Source organism: Stegodyphus dumicola, chromosome 3 (assembly GCF_044657685.1).
Source record: "Stegodyphus dumicola isolate Sdum_Otavi_A_Nest chromosome 3, ASM4465768v1".
NCBI lineage: Eukaryota > Metazoa > Arthropoda > Arachnida > Araneae > Eresidae > Stegodyphus > Stegodyphus dumicola.
The window spans coordinates 270,704,624-270,721,515 of record NC_140770.1 but is presented as its reverse complement, the minus strand read 5'-3'; the positions used below and the strand labels follow the sequence as shown (position 1 = coordinate 270,721,515).

General features: G+C 34.9%; 1 protein-coding gene across 1 annotated transcript in view; it reads right to left on the bottom strand.

The window, feature by feature from the left end:
* LOC146998341 (neprilysin-2-like) overlaps nt 1-6,454 on the bottom strand; it is a 32,616-nt gene extending 26,162 nt beyond the window's left edge. Inside the window, exon 1 of the mRNA XM_085812504.1 lies at nt 6,355-6,454. Within this exon, the coding sequence (XP_085668630.1) occupies nt 6,355-6,448 (94 nt within the window). The 5' untranslated portion in view covers nt 6,449-6,454. The remainder of the gene's footprint in view (nt 1-6,354) is intronic.
* Nucleotides 6,455-16,892: the final 10,438 nt, after the last annotated feature.

Here is a 16,892-nt window from a genome sequence, read left to right as displayed (position 1 = left end):
CACTTGATTTAAAGAGTGGGTATTGGCAGGTAGAAATACAGCCTGAAGACCGAGAAAAGACGGCATTTACTACGGGACAAGGGCTTTGGCAATTCAAGGTGATGCCGTTTGGACTGTGTAATGCACCGGCAACATTCGAACGTCTTATGGAAACTGTTTTGAAAGGCCTTTCCTACGAAGCCTGCCTCATATACCTGGACGACATCATCATCGTCGGAAAGAGTTTTGAAGAACATTTAGAAAATCTTAGGAAGGTGCTTCAGAAACTGAAAGAAACCAATCTGAAGCTGAGTCCCGCTAAATGCAAATTGTTCCGAAAGGAAGTGACTTACCTGGGACATGTCATTTCTGCAGAAGGTGTGCGCACGGATCCTGAAAAGGTATCAGCCGTTAAATCCTGGAAACGTCCCGAAAATGTCCATCAGCTGAGAAGCTTCCTAGGGCTTTGCACCTACTATAGGAAATTCGTGAAGGACTTTTCTTTCATCGCAAGACCCCTACACAAGCTGACAGAGAGCAACCAAAAGTTCTTGTGGACAAAAGAATGCGAGGATGCATTTAACAACTTAAAGGAGGCTTTAACATCTGCTCCAATCCTGACGTATCCTCAGCTTGACCGACCATTTATTCTCGACACCGACGCGAGTAATGAAAGTGTTGGTGCTGTTTTGTCCCAAGAAATAGACGGCCAAGAACGTGTAGTGGCGTACTGGAGCAAGTGCCTGTCTAAACCGGAGAGGAATTATTGTGTCACCAGGAAAGAGTTGCTCGCCATAGTCAAAGCTGTAGAACAGTTCCATCACTATCTATACGGCAGAAAATTCCTGCTCCGCACCGATCATGCATCATTGACCTGGCTTTTAAATTTCAAGAATCCTGAGGGTCAAATAGCCAGGTGGATACAGAGACTCCAAGAATATGACATCACTATCCGTCATCGTAAGGGATCATCACACGGAAACGCCGACGCCCTGTCTAGAAGACCTTGCCAAGAAAACTGCCGATATTGTTCCAGGGTGGAAGCGAAATACGAGCTGCTGACTCCGCTCGCAAGACAAATTACAACATCAACATCGGCTGATCGAGAACCGTGGAGTGATGAGGAAGTCAGGAAAGACCAGCTGGAAGACCGCGACATTAAACCCATAATTGATTTAATGGAGTCATCAAACAGAAAACCTACCTGGCAGGACATTTCTATCTGTAGTCCTACAACCAAACAATATTGGGCACTCTGGGATTCACTTCACATTCGAAACGGCGTCTTATACCGGAAATTCGAATCGGATGATGGGAAGACGTTCCGATGGCAACTTATACTTCCAAGATCCCGCATTCCTGATGTCCTTAAAGAGTTACATAGCACCCCTACTGGAGGTCACTTTGGAATAATGAAGACCTTGCAGAGAGTTCGTGAGCGCTTTTACTGGAATAATGCAAAGGATGACGTGCAAAAGTGGTGCCGATCTTGCGATGCCTGTGCAGGTAGGAAAGGACCTAAGAGACGCAGCCGAGGCAAGCTGCAACGTTACAACGTAGGGGCGCCTTTTGAACGAATCGCCTTTGACATCCTGGGACCTCTGCCACGAACTGCTGATGGCAACAAATACATACTCGTTGTCGTTGATTACTTCACCAAGTGGCCTGAAGCTTATCCTATTCCTGATCAAGAGGCTGTCACAGTAGCTGAGGTAATGATACAGCACTGGATTTCCAGGTTCGGAGTGCCTCTTCAGTTACATTCCGATCAGGGAAGGAATTTTACCTCGGTAGTAATCAAAGAACTATGCAAACTACTCGGCATTGACAAGACCCAAACGACGCCATTACATCCCCAGTCGGGCGGCATGGTAGAGAGGCTCAATCGAACCATCCTTAATAACCTCTCATTAGTGGTTTCCAGAAACCAGCAGGACTGGGACAAGAAATTATCGCTGTTTTTACTGGCTTACCGCAGTGCTGTCCACGAGACTACCGGCTATTCTCCATCACAGATGCTATTCGGTCGTGACCTTCGTCTGCCTTGTGATCTATTGTTTGGCCGCCCTCCAGATGCTCCTTCATCGTCTGAGGAATATATTCAAGATCTCCAGGCCCGGTTTGAAGTGATGCACAACTTTGCACGAGAGCGAGTCAACTTGGCGACGGAGAAGATGAAGACCCGCTACGACACAAGAGCTACTGAACATCAGTTCCACGAAGGAGACAAGGTGTGGTTGTGGAATCCAACTCGACGGAAAGGACTTTGTCCGAAATTACAGTCACCTTGGGATGGCCCGTATACAGTCCTAAAAAGGCTGAATGACGTCGTGGTTCGGATTCGTAAGTCTTCGAACTCTAAACCTAAAGTCGTTCATTACGACAGGTTAGCTCATTACTATGGCCATAGTACGTAATGTAAATAATTGTAAATAGTATCAGACCATGGTCCTTTTTGTTTATAAATGTGTATTTGATTTGATTTGTATTTAGTATTTGATTTGCATTCAGTATTTGATTTGTATTTAGTATTTGATTTGTATTTAGTATTTGTTTTGTATTTAGTATTTGATAGCATTTGATTTGTTTAAGCTAGTTATTGCATTTATTGTTTATATTGTTTGATATTGTAATGTAATGTTTATGCTTCAGTTGCATTTATGCCACAGTTGTAAGTTTAGCTTCCTGTCCAGGGATTGTACTGCCCGGGACGTGCAGTCCTTGGGAAGGGGGCAGTGTTACGAATTTGGTATTTAAAAAGCTAATGTTAGTTCAATTATAAATTAAATGGTTTTATTTCTCGCGCAGTGCAGCGCGTGACGAATATTAAAAGAAAGCTAAGCCGGAAAAATTAAAAATACAAGAGCGCGTGCGTTAAATAAATAAATATCTCTTTTTGATTTCGAGAAAGTACTGGAAAATTCTAGCGCGTGATTGTAAAATCTTATAAAAGGAGGAAAACATCTCAGTTTGTAGTAGTTGCTTAGTTTGTTGTTGTTTAGAAAACTGCCGTTGTTGATTATAGCGAATTCGCGGATTAGCGTTCTTTAGCTGTTTTGAATTACGTTCTATTGTACATTTGAGTAGTTAAAAGATAACTACTGTGAGATATTGTAATACTGCATGATAATTTGAGAAAATTTAAGCATTTTTGTTGTGATAATAATAAATTTTTGTTCACTTTTCATCGGACTTGTGCATTCATTTCATAACGAACCCGTACGCACGCAACATTATTAAGTATCATTTTCTTCGCACTTACACTATATACAATTCAACAGGAAAGTTATAAAAATTTTAAAAGTAGCATATGTCTAGAATTCCTGATGGCTTGAAAAGCGTCTTTTTTTGTCTTTTAATTATTAATGATTTCTGTGTTAACGTTTTTAAATTAAATATCATATTCTTGGCGCTTACGCCATATAAAATTGGATTCAACAGCAAAAACCCAAATATTTAAAAATAGTATAGCTTTAGAATTTCCGATAGACAGTCTCGCATTCTGGAGATAAAAATATTTTATTCTGTAGTGTTGCCATTGCTTGCTTTGAGACGGTTGAGTATTGTCATGTAAAATCATTAATTCAGTTAAGATGAGGATGTGCTTTCAATGGTTATTTAGAAATGTAGCAGACGCCTTGCATAGGTAAGGAAAAGAAAAATTCTTTCTTAGCCTTGAGAATGTATGGATAAATCTCAGAGCGGCATATATAAAATTCAGCTGCAATATATTGTCAAACTATAACACACTGCAACGCATTTTAACGAGGAAAAGTTTCTGTCAGAGTCAGATGCTTTGGACAAGACTGTAGCTTCCATTAAGTTTTGTTCGGATTCGAATCCTGGATAAGGCGTGAATAGTTTTACTTCATTGTACGAAGTAAAGGAAGTATTGTAATCGCGAAAAATATCGGGTACCATATTTCATCGAAAATATTTATTTTGGCAGCTCTCGAATACATTTGAACGGTGCTTTTGCGTTACATTTGTACGTACGAATAGAACAAAAAAACTCTCTTTTCCAAAAAGAATTGTAAAATGGAATCAGAAGAGATTTTTTTCGTGACATATGCATGTTTGTATCTCACACACTCCAAAAACGAGCAGCCTTAGAAAGTTTAAATTCAGTGTATGGGACTGTTATAACATGTAGCTGTGCAAATTCCTTTTTCATTGCAATCGGCCGCACGAAACTATATATATAGATATATCCCCCCCCCTGTTACTCTGCTCGGTGACCTCGGTAATTTTTATTCTTATATGATGATAAATCGGGTATTTTTTGCTTTAAAACTGATTGAATTATGTTGTTCTTAAGTGCCGGTTAATAATTTTATGCCTTTAGTTACTCTGCATGCAATTTTTGTAGAATTATCAACAATTTAAAAATTGTTAAAATGGTACTAAGCCTAACGAGGCTGTAATTTGTTTGCATTTGAAACTCTTAGTAGAATAGTGAATTAAATCAGTTTGTGCCTCAACTGGTGTCCGCCGATAACATCGCGGCAAAAACATCGCGGACGAAAACGTCGCGGAGAAAACAACGCAAGGCTAAAACGTCGTGCTACAAAATATCGTGGGAGAAAACATCGCAAAGAGTAAACATCGTAGTTCTAAAACATTGCGGTACAAAATATCGTCGTCGAAAATAAAGCGGTTTAAAAACTTCGCAGTTTAAAAACATCGTCGTCCTTAATATCGTGGTAAAAAATAAAGTGTCTACAAATCATCGCATGATGATAACATCGCAGACATGCTTTTTTCAGGTTTTAATAATTATAAATGGATATTCCCATAATGATTTGTGAGCGCAAGATGTAAAGAAGGATAATTTTTACTTTCGCATTTTTTTATTAACTAATAAATTTTTGATGAAAAAGTAAGAAGGAAACTTAAGCATAGAAAATTAAATGCAACTTATAGATTATACTTTTCATGAAAAATTACCAGTAAAAACTTTATAAAAAATTATTTATTAATGGCCTTTGTTAGTTAACTATGTCGGTTTAAAATTCTATTAAGTGCTATAAGTTGCATTAATTTTCTATGCTTAAGTTTTCTTTTTATTTTCTCAGAAAAAAATTATTGATTAATAAAAAATATGAAAGTAAAAATTATCCTTCTTTCCATCTTGCCCACACAAATCATTACGGGAATATCCATTTATAGTTATCAAAGCCTGAAAAAAGCGTGTCTACGATGTTATCGTCATGCGATAATTTGTAGATGCTTTATTTTTTACCGCGATATTTTCGACGACGATGTTTTTAAACCGCGAAGTTTTTGAACCGCTTTATTTTCGACGACGATGTTTTGAACCACGATATTTTAGAACTGCGATGTTTTCTCTTTGCGATGTTTTCTCCCACGATGTTTTGTAGCACGACGTTTTCGCCTTGCGTAGTTTTCTCCGCGACGTTTTCGTCTGCAATGTTTTTGCCGCGATGTTTTAGGCTGTAACCGCCTCAACTTCAGTGTCGTTTTGACTGCTTGAGCCAAAAGCAAACTCCGAGGTTTGTGCACGAAACATCTGTCTTCCTGTCTATTGACTGAACTGCTTTTTTTTTCTTTGCGCAAAAACTCTTTCTGTATTTTACAATTTTTAATGAAGATCTTTTGAGTTTTGTGTATTTTTGCTTTGAATGAGAAATATATTTCTAATGAAATTCGAGGAAATAAGTTTAAATGAAATGCAGGAAAATATATGTGTAATTTAATAGGCTGTTCAAGGAAGTCACGTGGTGTGCACATCAGATTTTGTACTTTATAATGTCTTTGTATTATCGGTAAACTTCGAAATCTGTGGAAATTCTCTCAAGTGATCAGTGGTTAAAGAAAAAAGAGTATATGGTTTTTAGCACTTTCGAAACGTTGTCGGCAATTAAAACTAAAGAGACGTAAACGGATGCCCTATCTCTACTATTCTAGCAGCAAAAACGAAATATGAGCACAAAAATCCTCCATTTGGTGTGATTTATTTACAAAATAGATTTGCCGAATTCGTTCCGCAAAGAAGAGATTGAGTGTACTAAGTGCCCACGTGTTTCCTGACCGAAGCCATATCCTAGTTAACAATCTACTATATGAGATGTCAAACAATGTCGTGTTAACAGTGGCTAAATAATTCCTGGTTAGATTGCTTTGCCCAAACACTGAACTAAGCCAAACCACTTTATGTAACCAAAATGCGATACTAACTAAAATTTCGACTCAGATTGCAAGAACGTGTTCTTTATTTCTACTCAAATGAAGACAATATGGTAATATTATTTCTAGTAAATCATAATGTTGTATTTACGTATCTGTGGAGAAGATAGTGAACATCTGTCATTAGGTATACGATCGAAGCGGTTTGTAATAAAAACTAGAAATTACCTGATTCAGTGCATACAGATTTCAGGCAAACGTCAGCAACAAGGGGATTGTTGAAGGGTGACCCAAGATAATATGGATCTGATGGCACATACATTTCTGATATGGAATCTGAAAACAAGCACTTTATGAGTTTGAGAATTATACGATGGAAGATTAAAATCATTCATTTAACTAAGTAAACTGCTCATTGTTAGGAAGCAGGAAACTGAATTTGAATTTTTAAAGTTAATTAATTAAATTTCATTTTTTCTACTCACAAAACAATTTTATAAAATTCAGTAAATTTTCAAATATTTTTAAAGCACGCATTCTAAAAAAATAAAGTATTCGATGATCTTTATTCAACTGATATACACCGGAAACAAAATTAAGGTTATAAACACAAAATATGTTATAGCTTGAAAAGTAAATCTTTTAGCGCAATAATTTCAGTACCATTTGATACCTATGAGATTTTAGATACCTATGAGATCGCTAATATTAACATAATAAAAAAACAGGGATAAATGTTTGGTGTTATGCAAATTAATAATATTATAGCCTATAGTTTGAGAAAATGCTTAAAATGACAGCTAATATGTCTAGTATGACAGCTAAAAATGTCTAATATGACAGCTTATATTTTGATAAAGTTTCAACTAATAAATGGCGTATATACACTGCGGGGTTCCTCACTCCTTTGTCTACGATGAAAAGGTCGAGGAACCTAGTGAACTATGTAGTGACTTATCGCTGAGTTCAGAACAACTAAGACGTAGACTCGAAAAGAGTTAAATTATCCTTTTATTCACTTAAATAAGAATAACAGTCAGGCCCTTATCGGGCTTATAAAAAGCCTCTACTCGGGCTTTAACTCACAATCAGAAATAAGAATAAAAAGAATAAACTACAATTAACTAAACAACTAAGACGTACATTCGAGAAGAGTTAAATTATCCTTTTACTCACTCAAATAAGAATAACAGTCAGACCCTTATCGGGCTTATAAAAAAAGCCTCTACTCGGGCTTTAACTCACAATAAGAAATAAGAATAATAAGAATAAACTACAATTAACTAAACAACTAAGACGTAGACTCGAGAAGAGTTAAATTATCCTTTTATTCACTCAAATAAGAATAACAGTCAGGCCCTTATCGGGCTAATAAAAAAGCCTCTACTCGGGCTTTATCTCACAATAAGAAATAAGAATAATAAGAATAAATTACAATTAACTAAACAACTAAGACGTAGACTCGAGAAGAGTTAAATTATCCTTTTATTCTCTTAAATAAGAATAACAGTCAGGCCCTTATCGGGCTTATAAAAAGCCTCTACTCGGGCTTTAACTCACAATCAGAAATAAGAATAATAAGAATAAACTACAATTAACTAAACAACTAAGACGTACATTCGAGAAGAGTTAAATTATCCTTTTATTCACTCAAATAAGAATAACAGTCAGGCCCTTATCGGGCTTATAAAAAGCCTCTACTCTGGATTTATCTCACAATAAGAAATAAGAATAATAAGAATAAACTACAATTAACTAAACAACTAAGACGTAGACTCGAGAAGAGTTAAATTATCCTTTTATTCACTCAAATAAGAATAACAGTCAGGCCCTTATCGGGCTTATAAAAAAGCCTCTACTCGGGCTTTAACTCACAATAAGAAATAAGAATAATAAGAATAATTTACAATTAACTAAACAACTAAGACCTAACCTCGAGAATAGTTAAATTATCCTTTTATTCACTCAAATAAGAATAACAGTCAGGCCCTTATCGGGCTTTTAAAAAACCCTCTACTCGGGCTTTAACTCACAATAAGAAATAAGAATAAACTACAATTAACTAAACAACTAAGACATAGACTCGAGAAGAGTTAAATTATCCTTTTATTCACTCAAATATGAATAACAGTCAGACCCTTATCGGGCTTATAAAAAAAGCCTCTACTCGGGCTTTAACTCACAATAAGAAATAAGAATAATAAGAATAAACTACATTTAACTAAACAACTAAGACGTAGACTCGAGAAGAGTTAAATTATCCTTTTATTCACTCAAATAAGAATAACAGTCAGGCCCTTATCGGGCTTTAACTGACAATAAGAAATAAGAATAATAAGAATAAACTACAATTAACTAAACAACTAAGACGTAGACTCGAGAAGGGTTAAATTATCCTTTTATTCACTCAAATAAGAATAACAGTCAGGCCCTTATCGGGCTTATAAAAAAGCCTCTACTCGGGCTTTAACTCACAATAAGAATAATAAGAATAAACTACAATTAACTAAACAACTAAGACGTAGACTCGAGAAGGGTTAAATTATCCTTTTTTTCACTCAAATAAGAATAACAGTCGGGCCCTTATCGGGCTTATAAAAAAAGCCTCTACTCGGGCTTTAATTCACAATAAGAAATAAGAATACTAAGAATAAACTACAATTAACTAAACGCGATATAGCGGACACTAAACAGAATTATCTTACGTAATTGGTTCTTAAATGAAACTAGCCGTCGAATATCAATAATTACGTATAATACGGCCTAGCGTAACAGTTTCAAGAGTGATTTAGCTTGAAGGCAAACACGCGCTATTAAGGATTCCTAGCACTCTCTATCGAAGTAAGTTGAACTTTCCTTAAATTTTCAATCAACACGATTCTAAAAACTTATTTTGTTAAGGTTAAGTGGAAACAAGAATTAATAGGAATATCTTCGAAATTAAAATAAACTATTATAAAATTAAAATATACCTTACAAACTCTCACAGCTTATATACTTCACAATAAGCTCTTTCTCTTACTAATCTATAAGTTCTACTATATATATATATTATCTTACCTTATCTATAAGTTACAATAGGTAAGGATTTTGATCATAGTGTGCGGAAACAATCGCATTCTTCCCAAAACAAACATTAATTGCTGAAAGGGTCTAGAGACGATGATAGTGTGCAATCGTTCTTTTTGTAATATTCCAAACAGGTTTTACAGAATTCAGATCCGCCAACTTCACTGGCCTCAAAATATAGCAGATATTTATTCTTCCGGAAAGTTGACTATTAGTCGTTCTCTATGTGGCCTCGCGTTATTGTCCATTGTCCATATAAAGAACGTCTTCTCAACAATTACGAAAGGTCAGCTAATGGTGAACGACTAATTTTTATAACGCTGCGCTGTCATAGTTCCCACGTCAAAGATATCCACTGGTATGCAGCCATCCAAAGTAATGTCTTCCCTCACAAGGATTTCACTTCCATTAAAGCAGTCAATTTCTCTAAAACTGGAAGGAGGGCAGTGTATCGGAGGTTGTCAGAGGACGAAGATTGGTCAAAAGTTGATACACTTAATCTCGTCTTATAAGTAAAGATTAAAAAGTTTCTATCTTACTAATTGAAAACGAAAATGTGACTGGCCCTGCAGGAAAAGTGCTTTCTTTCGCGACTTTTCAGGAAGATACATTCCGCTGAACCCCTGGCATAATGATTCTGCTCTGCTAGTCATCTCTATATATCTCGAAATTATTATTTCACATGTGGCAGACAAGCAGTCGTTATCTTTCTACGGTGTATTGCCTTTGCCATACATCGATCCTTGGGAGATGCCGTGTCTTTTGGCCTTGGCAAGGACTCTTCTTGAGGACTCCTGGATATGTGCCATAATCTAGATGCTGCTTTTCCACCCACTCATAAATATCTAGAGGTTTCCTTCCGCTTGGCTAAAGCTTATAGATGAGACTTCAAGTTAATATCATGTCTAAACGATTACGAGAATTTATTTTTAACAGTAATTAGTCTCTTCTGCGATTTTCGGCCAAGAAAGAAAATGAAATGGACGAATATCGCAAATTCGAAAAGTACTCACTTTTTATATTTTCACAAGAAATCCCTCCTTGTAACCTTATAAGAACCAACATATTCTTATATCCGATTTTCTATTCCCTAAAAGTTATATGACAGCAATTTTTAAAATATGTAGTTCAGCTATTTTGTAATAGTCCCAAAAATGTGTTTTTAACTTGCAGAGCCTATAAAATTTTTGAAGCCAGGAGAATGAAGATTTGAGCAATGCCCTCGCTGAGACTCGAACCTGGACTTCTCGAATACTCGCCGAGTGTGCTAACGTCATACCACGAAGGCCTGTTGAACTAGGGGAAAATACCTTATAAAATTAAAAAATGTGTAAATTAAGTTTTTCTATCAGTGTAGATTGTTAGCTCATATTGAAAATGATACTGCTCAAGGAAATATTAATACAGAAAACAAAAATAGTTTCCTATCTGAATATTATGATAACGACGTTTTAGAAAGCATACTTGCAGAATATTGTTAATACAAAGTAATATTAAAAAGTGTAGTTTAAAAAGGGACATTTTCCCGCTTAAAGTAATCCTATTCTTCAAATAGGAGTTGCTCAACAATACTGCCTATCTCGTAAAATCTAGCCTGTCTCTTACCGTCTTTGATTAGTTTGTAAGAAACTTGCTGTAATAAGTCTGCAACATGATCGGTATAAAGCTGCTAGACAAAATCGCCATCAATATGACTTCAAAGTATTTTCAATAAATTCTCGCTGTCAAACCTTGAGACAATCACAGATAGAAAGTACATTGCAGACATCTTGCTTCACATCAAAGGGCTTTTGATTTTCTTTTACGGTCAAATATACTTGTTGCGTTCACTTAAGAAATGTGTCTTTAAATAATGCTCACCTCGTATGTTGGGGTGAGTAAATTGTTTTCAAAAAGTTTGTTTGAGTAGAATATTTTATAATTGTTGAAGTTGTGAATCTTGTTTTGGTAAAATTTGAAACTTTCGTATTTACTGATTGTTTTGAACTGATATTTAGAAAGTTTAGACTTTTCTTGCAAGTAAGAAATTGTTTTGCCTTCATAAAATAGAAATTTGTTTTTAATGTTCGGAGTTTAATTAATTATTGAAAATAGCAGTGTTTATGTATAATTTTAGAATTAGAATTTCTTGTTAAAATTTTTGAATGGTAAAAATTGTTGCTAGAAATTGTTAACAACAATTAATATTAAGGATTCCTAGCACTCTCTAATTGGTTAAAAGTTAAAAATGGCTAAATTGTTAAAGCTGCGAACTGAACGTGACACGCATCGAGAAAAATTTTAAAGTTCGTTGAAAAATAAACAAATATTTGAATGAATCTGATACCATCATATAATGATATTGATGAATTGTTGCAGGAAGAATACGTAATTAAGGATTAAATGAACACGGTAGATTAATATAATGAAAAAAATAATACCAAATAAAGTTGCAAAACAAAATTAAATTCAAAAATTTTCATATCATTCATTGGAGCAAATAGTAAACACGCGTAGAAAAAAAAAACACTTTGGAAAACAAAACTTAGCGTACTAAACTTTCGCTTTCCCGATTCTATGGCTAACCTTCAAAATTTTTAGACATTTAGAATAGGTTAGACAATTTTTTGAGTAAAAATTTTGATTCGTAAAATCCTTATACTACCTTAGCGCGAGTTTGAAAATTGTCAAAAATAACGCGTTAGAACGCATCCGATATACATCCCTAAGTCATCAAATCACGTGTATACTGTATACTACAATCAGACTTTCTGATTTAACTGAGGTTGAAAAGTTTTGCGATTTTAAGTCGTTTTCAGGTGACAGGGCTTTTACTAGCATTAAAGGATTCTCAATCGGTCCAGAAAAATATAAATCAGTTATTAAACTAATTTCCGAAACATTTGGACAAAGAGACATTTTAATAAATGCTCACTTGTGAAATTTATTAATCTAACCTCGGCTAAAAGCTGTTCTAACAGGAGAACTGACTCTTGAATTTTGTAAGCATAATATAAATATTTAAGATTTACAGAAATTGATAAAATATTTGCATAATGCGATCAGTGCAAGAGAAAAAAACTTTCCGTATTCATTTTAATAATTGGTACTGTTTGGTTATCGGAACCAGAGTCATTGGCAAATGTTTCTCCTAAACTCGCCGAGACCGATTTATATGAAGTCGCGAATGTTTACTTATAAAATCTTTACAATGTAAAAAAAAATAAAAGAATGTCGTTCTAATTGGCAACGAGAATATAAATTCTAAAGTTTTAACGCCATTTTTTCGATTTCATTAACATGTGCTATGTTATTTTTTCCCTTGAATTTTTCTTTGTTAGAGTATCCTGAAGGGTACCCCTTGTATTATCGCGTTGTTCTTTCATTTATCGCCAAGTTGTTGTTTCATTTATCGAAACCTCAGTAGTTGAATGTTCCGTAAATATACTTTTACCTAGAACTGGGTGCTCCTTTGACTTTTTAAGTGGAAATATATCGATGTGTACAATGGACAAACTCAAGGGACGCAATGCCTAGTTTGTGCAATTCTGTAATTTTTTTTTAAGTAAGTCAATGTGTTCATGGATACCGAGTTTGTGCAATTCTTTGACTTTCGCCGCTAAACAAAAAGAAAATAACAACTCAAAGAATTGCACAAACTCGGTATCCATATACCGCAAAAAATCGCCAATTTTCGACAAGGGGTACCCGTAAATATACTTTTACCGCCATAGTCCGCAACTACGTAGTTATTTTTGACTCTTATTTTTGTGAATTTCTGTGGCGAAGCCGATACACGGATTTGTACTTCAGATAATAGGAAGTGTTTGGATGCTGTTAAGAAATTTTGTGTGCCACAGACTGAGGCCGAACGAATTTCTAAATACGGTAAGGGGATTTTTGTTAAAATGCATAACAGGTTTTTCCTTTTTTTATGTTATTTTATTGTTTGTTTTAAAATGTAGTTTATTGAGATAGTGTATTTTTTTGTTTGCATCTACTGTAGAATTGGGTACTCCTTTGACTTTAAGTGAAAATATATCGATGTGTACATGGACAAACTCAAGGGAGTGCGTAAAGCACAGTTTGTGCAACTAGGGGATTTTTTTTTAAGTGAAAAGAGGTCGATGTGTATATGGATACCGAGTTTGTTCGCTGCTACGCAGGCCAAAATAACAAGTCAAAGCATTGCACAAACTCAGTATTCATGTACCGCCAGAAAAAGCGCCAACTTTCGCCAAGGGGTACCCTAAAATATACTTTTACCAAACTTCATTTTACTGTAACTTGTATGGATTTTATAGGCCCAGTTTAAATAAAATCAGGAGAAGATATAACCCCAGGCTTACATAGATTGTGTACATATAGCGTGACTAGAGCTATGCACAGTAAATTAATCAACAAATATATCAACAAAAAGTTTTATTTTGTTACTGAGAAGTTTTTTGGCCGAGGCCAAAAAACTTGTAAAGTTATCAAAAAATTGTAAAGTTATCATTTCCAACAACGCCAACAGCTTCAGAGCTACTAATGGATTCTTGAAAGGAATCTTATAAAGGGTGAGGTTGTATTGCTGGAGGGGTCGTCGAAATCATAATTTTTATGGTCTCTTGGAATTATTGAAGACGTTTATAAGGATAATGATGGGTATGGGAGTTCATGTTTGATTCGTACTGCTGAAGGACTTTATCGAAGGCCAATGCAATTGATCTATGCACTTGAAATTTAAATATTATGTTAAATATTTATTTATGCCATCCAGTATAAATTTCAAATGTAATTTTCAGCACTGATCTGTATGCATTGATATGCAATATTATATTGATATGCATTGTTTTAATATATATTTATTTGAACATTCATTATTGATGTTTAAATTTAGAGTATTCGTAACACAGTTAGGTGGAATGTGTTGCAACTTTTCATTGTAAGAACGTTTCGTTGTAAGAGGGCGCTGTTGTGCCGAAAAAGAATTTTCTGTGTTTATGTTGTGTAATAGTTGTAAAATCTTTGCGTTTGTTGATGTATTAATATGATGCACCTTGATGTTTTTTTTTTCATTACAATTTAAAAGTAAAATATTTTTATAATAAAAGGACAATATGAACGTATAAAAGGGCAATGTTTCATTGTCCTTTTATATCGTAATATTGATCTTTTATATATTAAAGACAATATAATTTTATATGTTAAAAGACAATATACAAAAGGATATAGTCGTCTCTTAATTTTTCAACATCAAAACAGGTTAGTTTGTTTAATAAACCGCCAATATCATATCGCCTTTCATATTATCATATTTCATATTGGAATCACCAAGTGTTGCAGCCGCCTTTCGAAATCGATACAACGCCCATAGTACTGTAGTACGTAAATCATACTTCAGCATATCCCGTAGAACCAGATACCAGACCTTTTAATTAGGAGTATTATATTTCATATGCCTTTAATTATGTCAATTATTGCTTGACTTTATTATGTCAATTATTGCTTTATTTATGTCAATTATTGCTTGACATCAAATTGAAGGGAAACAGTGTCTAAAAATCTGCATTTTCCAAAAACCACGGTGCTCTGTATCTGAATTTCTCACTAAAAGTGCAGACAGACACTTTCTGTTATTTGTCAGATTTTAAACCGTGATTGCAACTCCAGGATTGTTTTTAGTTGTTCTTTTATTGCTTTTTCTCACAACAGGTAATCTCACGCAAAGAAGCACATACGTACTTAGTAAATCTTCAGGATGCAGAATATTTGAATTAAGCACATATTTTACTACCAAACATACAAAGCATGTATCGTACAAAAGTCATTGTACACAACTTAATCGTGTTGAAGACTCATCGGCGTAGAAAACTTTCATCATAGGTTGTAAGAGAAAGAAAAAAAGAAGGCTGACTGAGAATGTAGTTATCTATTAGTTCTACAGCTCTTACATCGTAACTTCTCACTGGGAATCGGTAATGTCATAGTTTCCTGTGGCGATGGTTTCCACTCAAGCAGCAATTCTACTTTTAATTTGTAGAGAGTTCTCGCAGAGGAGAGCTGTAGGTTTCACAAAAAAAGATGGGTCTTTTTTAACATGTATAATAAGTCGGTAAATTAATTTGGTACTTTTCCGTTTCGCCGGCGCAAATCTCGCCAAGCAGACTTTGTTGGCGACAACATACAGTATACACATAAAAAATGTTAATTCTAAGAATTTTTTTTAATTTTGAAGGCAAAACATTTTAATATGGTTTAAAATTTTGTAAAAAGCCAATAAATAAAGACAATAAATTTGTAAAAAGACATTAATTTAAGAATTTACTATGATTTCATGGTTCAAAATCCTGATTCGCCGGTTCGTATCACATGACCCCAAGTGATCTCATCTCACGTAAACTACGCTACTAAAATCTAATTCTCTCAGTAATTATCTACATTAATTTCAAGTTAAATCTTAATTTGGAATACAAGTTTAAATGCAAGAATTATTTCAATTCGTACGAAGAGCTTACTCAGAAATTATGTAAAACCGCAGTGCTTTACTTCGCTAGTGCATTCTCATTAGAATTGATGAATTTAACACTTGATTTCGCCTTCGGATGAGCGGTGCAATTGCGTTCTAATTGACTTAATTACCGTGAATTGTCTTAGGGGATAAAATTTAAATATCGTGTAAAAATTCTATATTATTGTATGCCAGTATTGAAAGAAACAATCTGATAAGAAATGGCTTCAACTTGTTTTGAAACTGAGGCGTAAAAGGTTACCAGCGAAGATATTCCGTCTGGCATCAGTTAAACCATTATTGGCGACTTTATCGTTTGCGCCGGCAAAACGGAAAAGTACCATTAATTTTCGTTTCGAAAATGTAGGACCTTTTTTATCCTCCTTAAAGTGCATGCTGTTTTCTATAAGAAGAGTCTAATCTTCAGCGTTACCAAATTTAACAGTTAACCCTTTAAGCGTGTAGCGTTTGCTCCTGCGCGTGCACTGATGACGAGGTGAGTTCGTCAAGCACGCTTAAAGGGTTAATACTGACATTCTGTCTTCTAAATTGAAATTGCTTCTTTAAGACATCTTCTGCACTTCTTTAATTCCTCGTCGTAACTTTCTTAAATGACATTTAATCATAACTTACATTCCACCTCATACAAAACAGAAGGACTCGCGTATATTGCAAGCTATCGGGTAGTATCCATGATTAGGACTGTTTGAATGACAAGCAAAGTACAAGAAGTTACCTGTGTAAAGGAAAACCGTTTTGATAGACGACGTTTTAAGGGCAACCTCTACTTGTGATACACGTAGTCTTGCATTCCAACCAAAACTGATTATCACGGGTCTGGCCGTAGCACATCGGTCGGGCCAAATGTAAATATTATGGGCATGGCCCCTGGTACAATGATCAAGCCAAATGTAAATATCATAGGCATGGCTTTGGAGCAACGGCTGCGGTTTGCAATTTGTCCCCCCAATAACAACATAGACCAGGCTCGTGATATGTTCTTATTATCCCTTTATATCGTAATCAGTTTGATGTTATTCTTGATGACGTTCGCACTTCGAAATATATTTTCTTAAAATATTTCAGAAGTATCCCCACAAGATGTTTAAGAAAACGATTTTGTGATTAGGACAGTGAAATTTATGTTGATACTTCTGTTACCGAAAGTAATAGTAGTGACATTAAACGTTCTATACGAAAAAATGAAAGCCATTAGTTATTGATG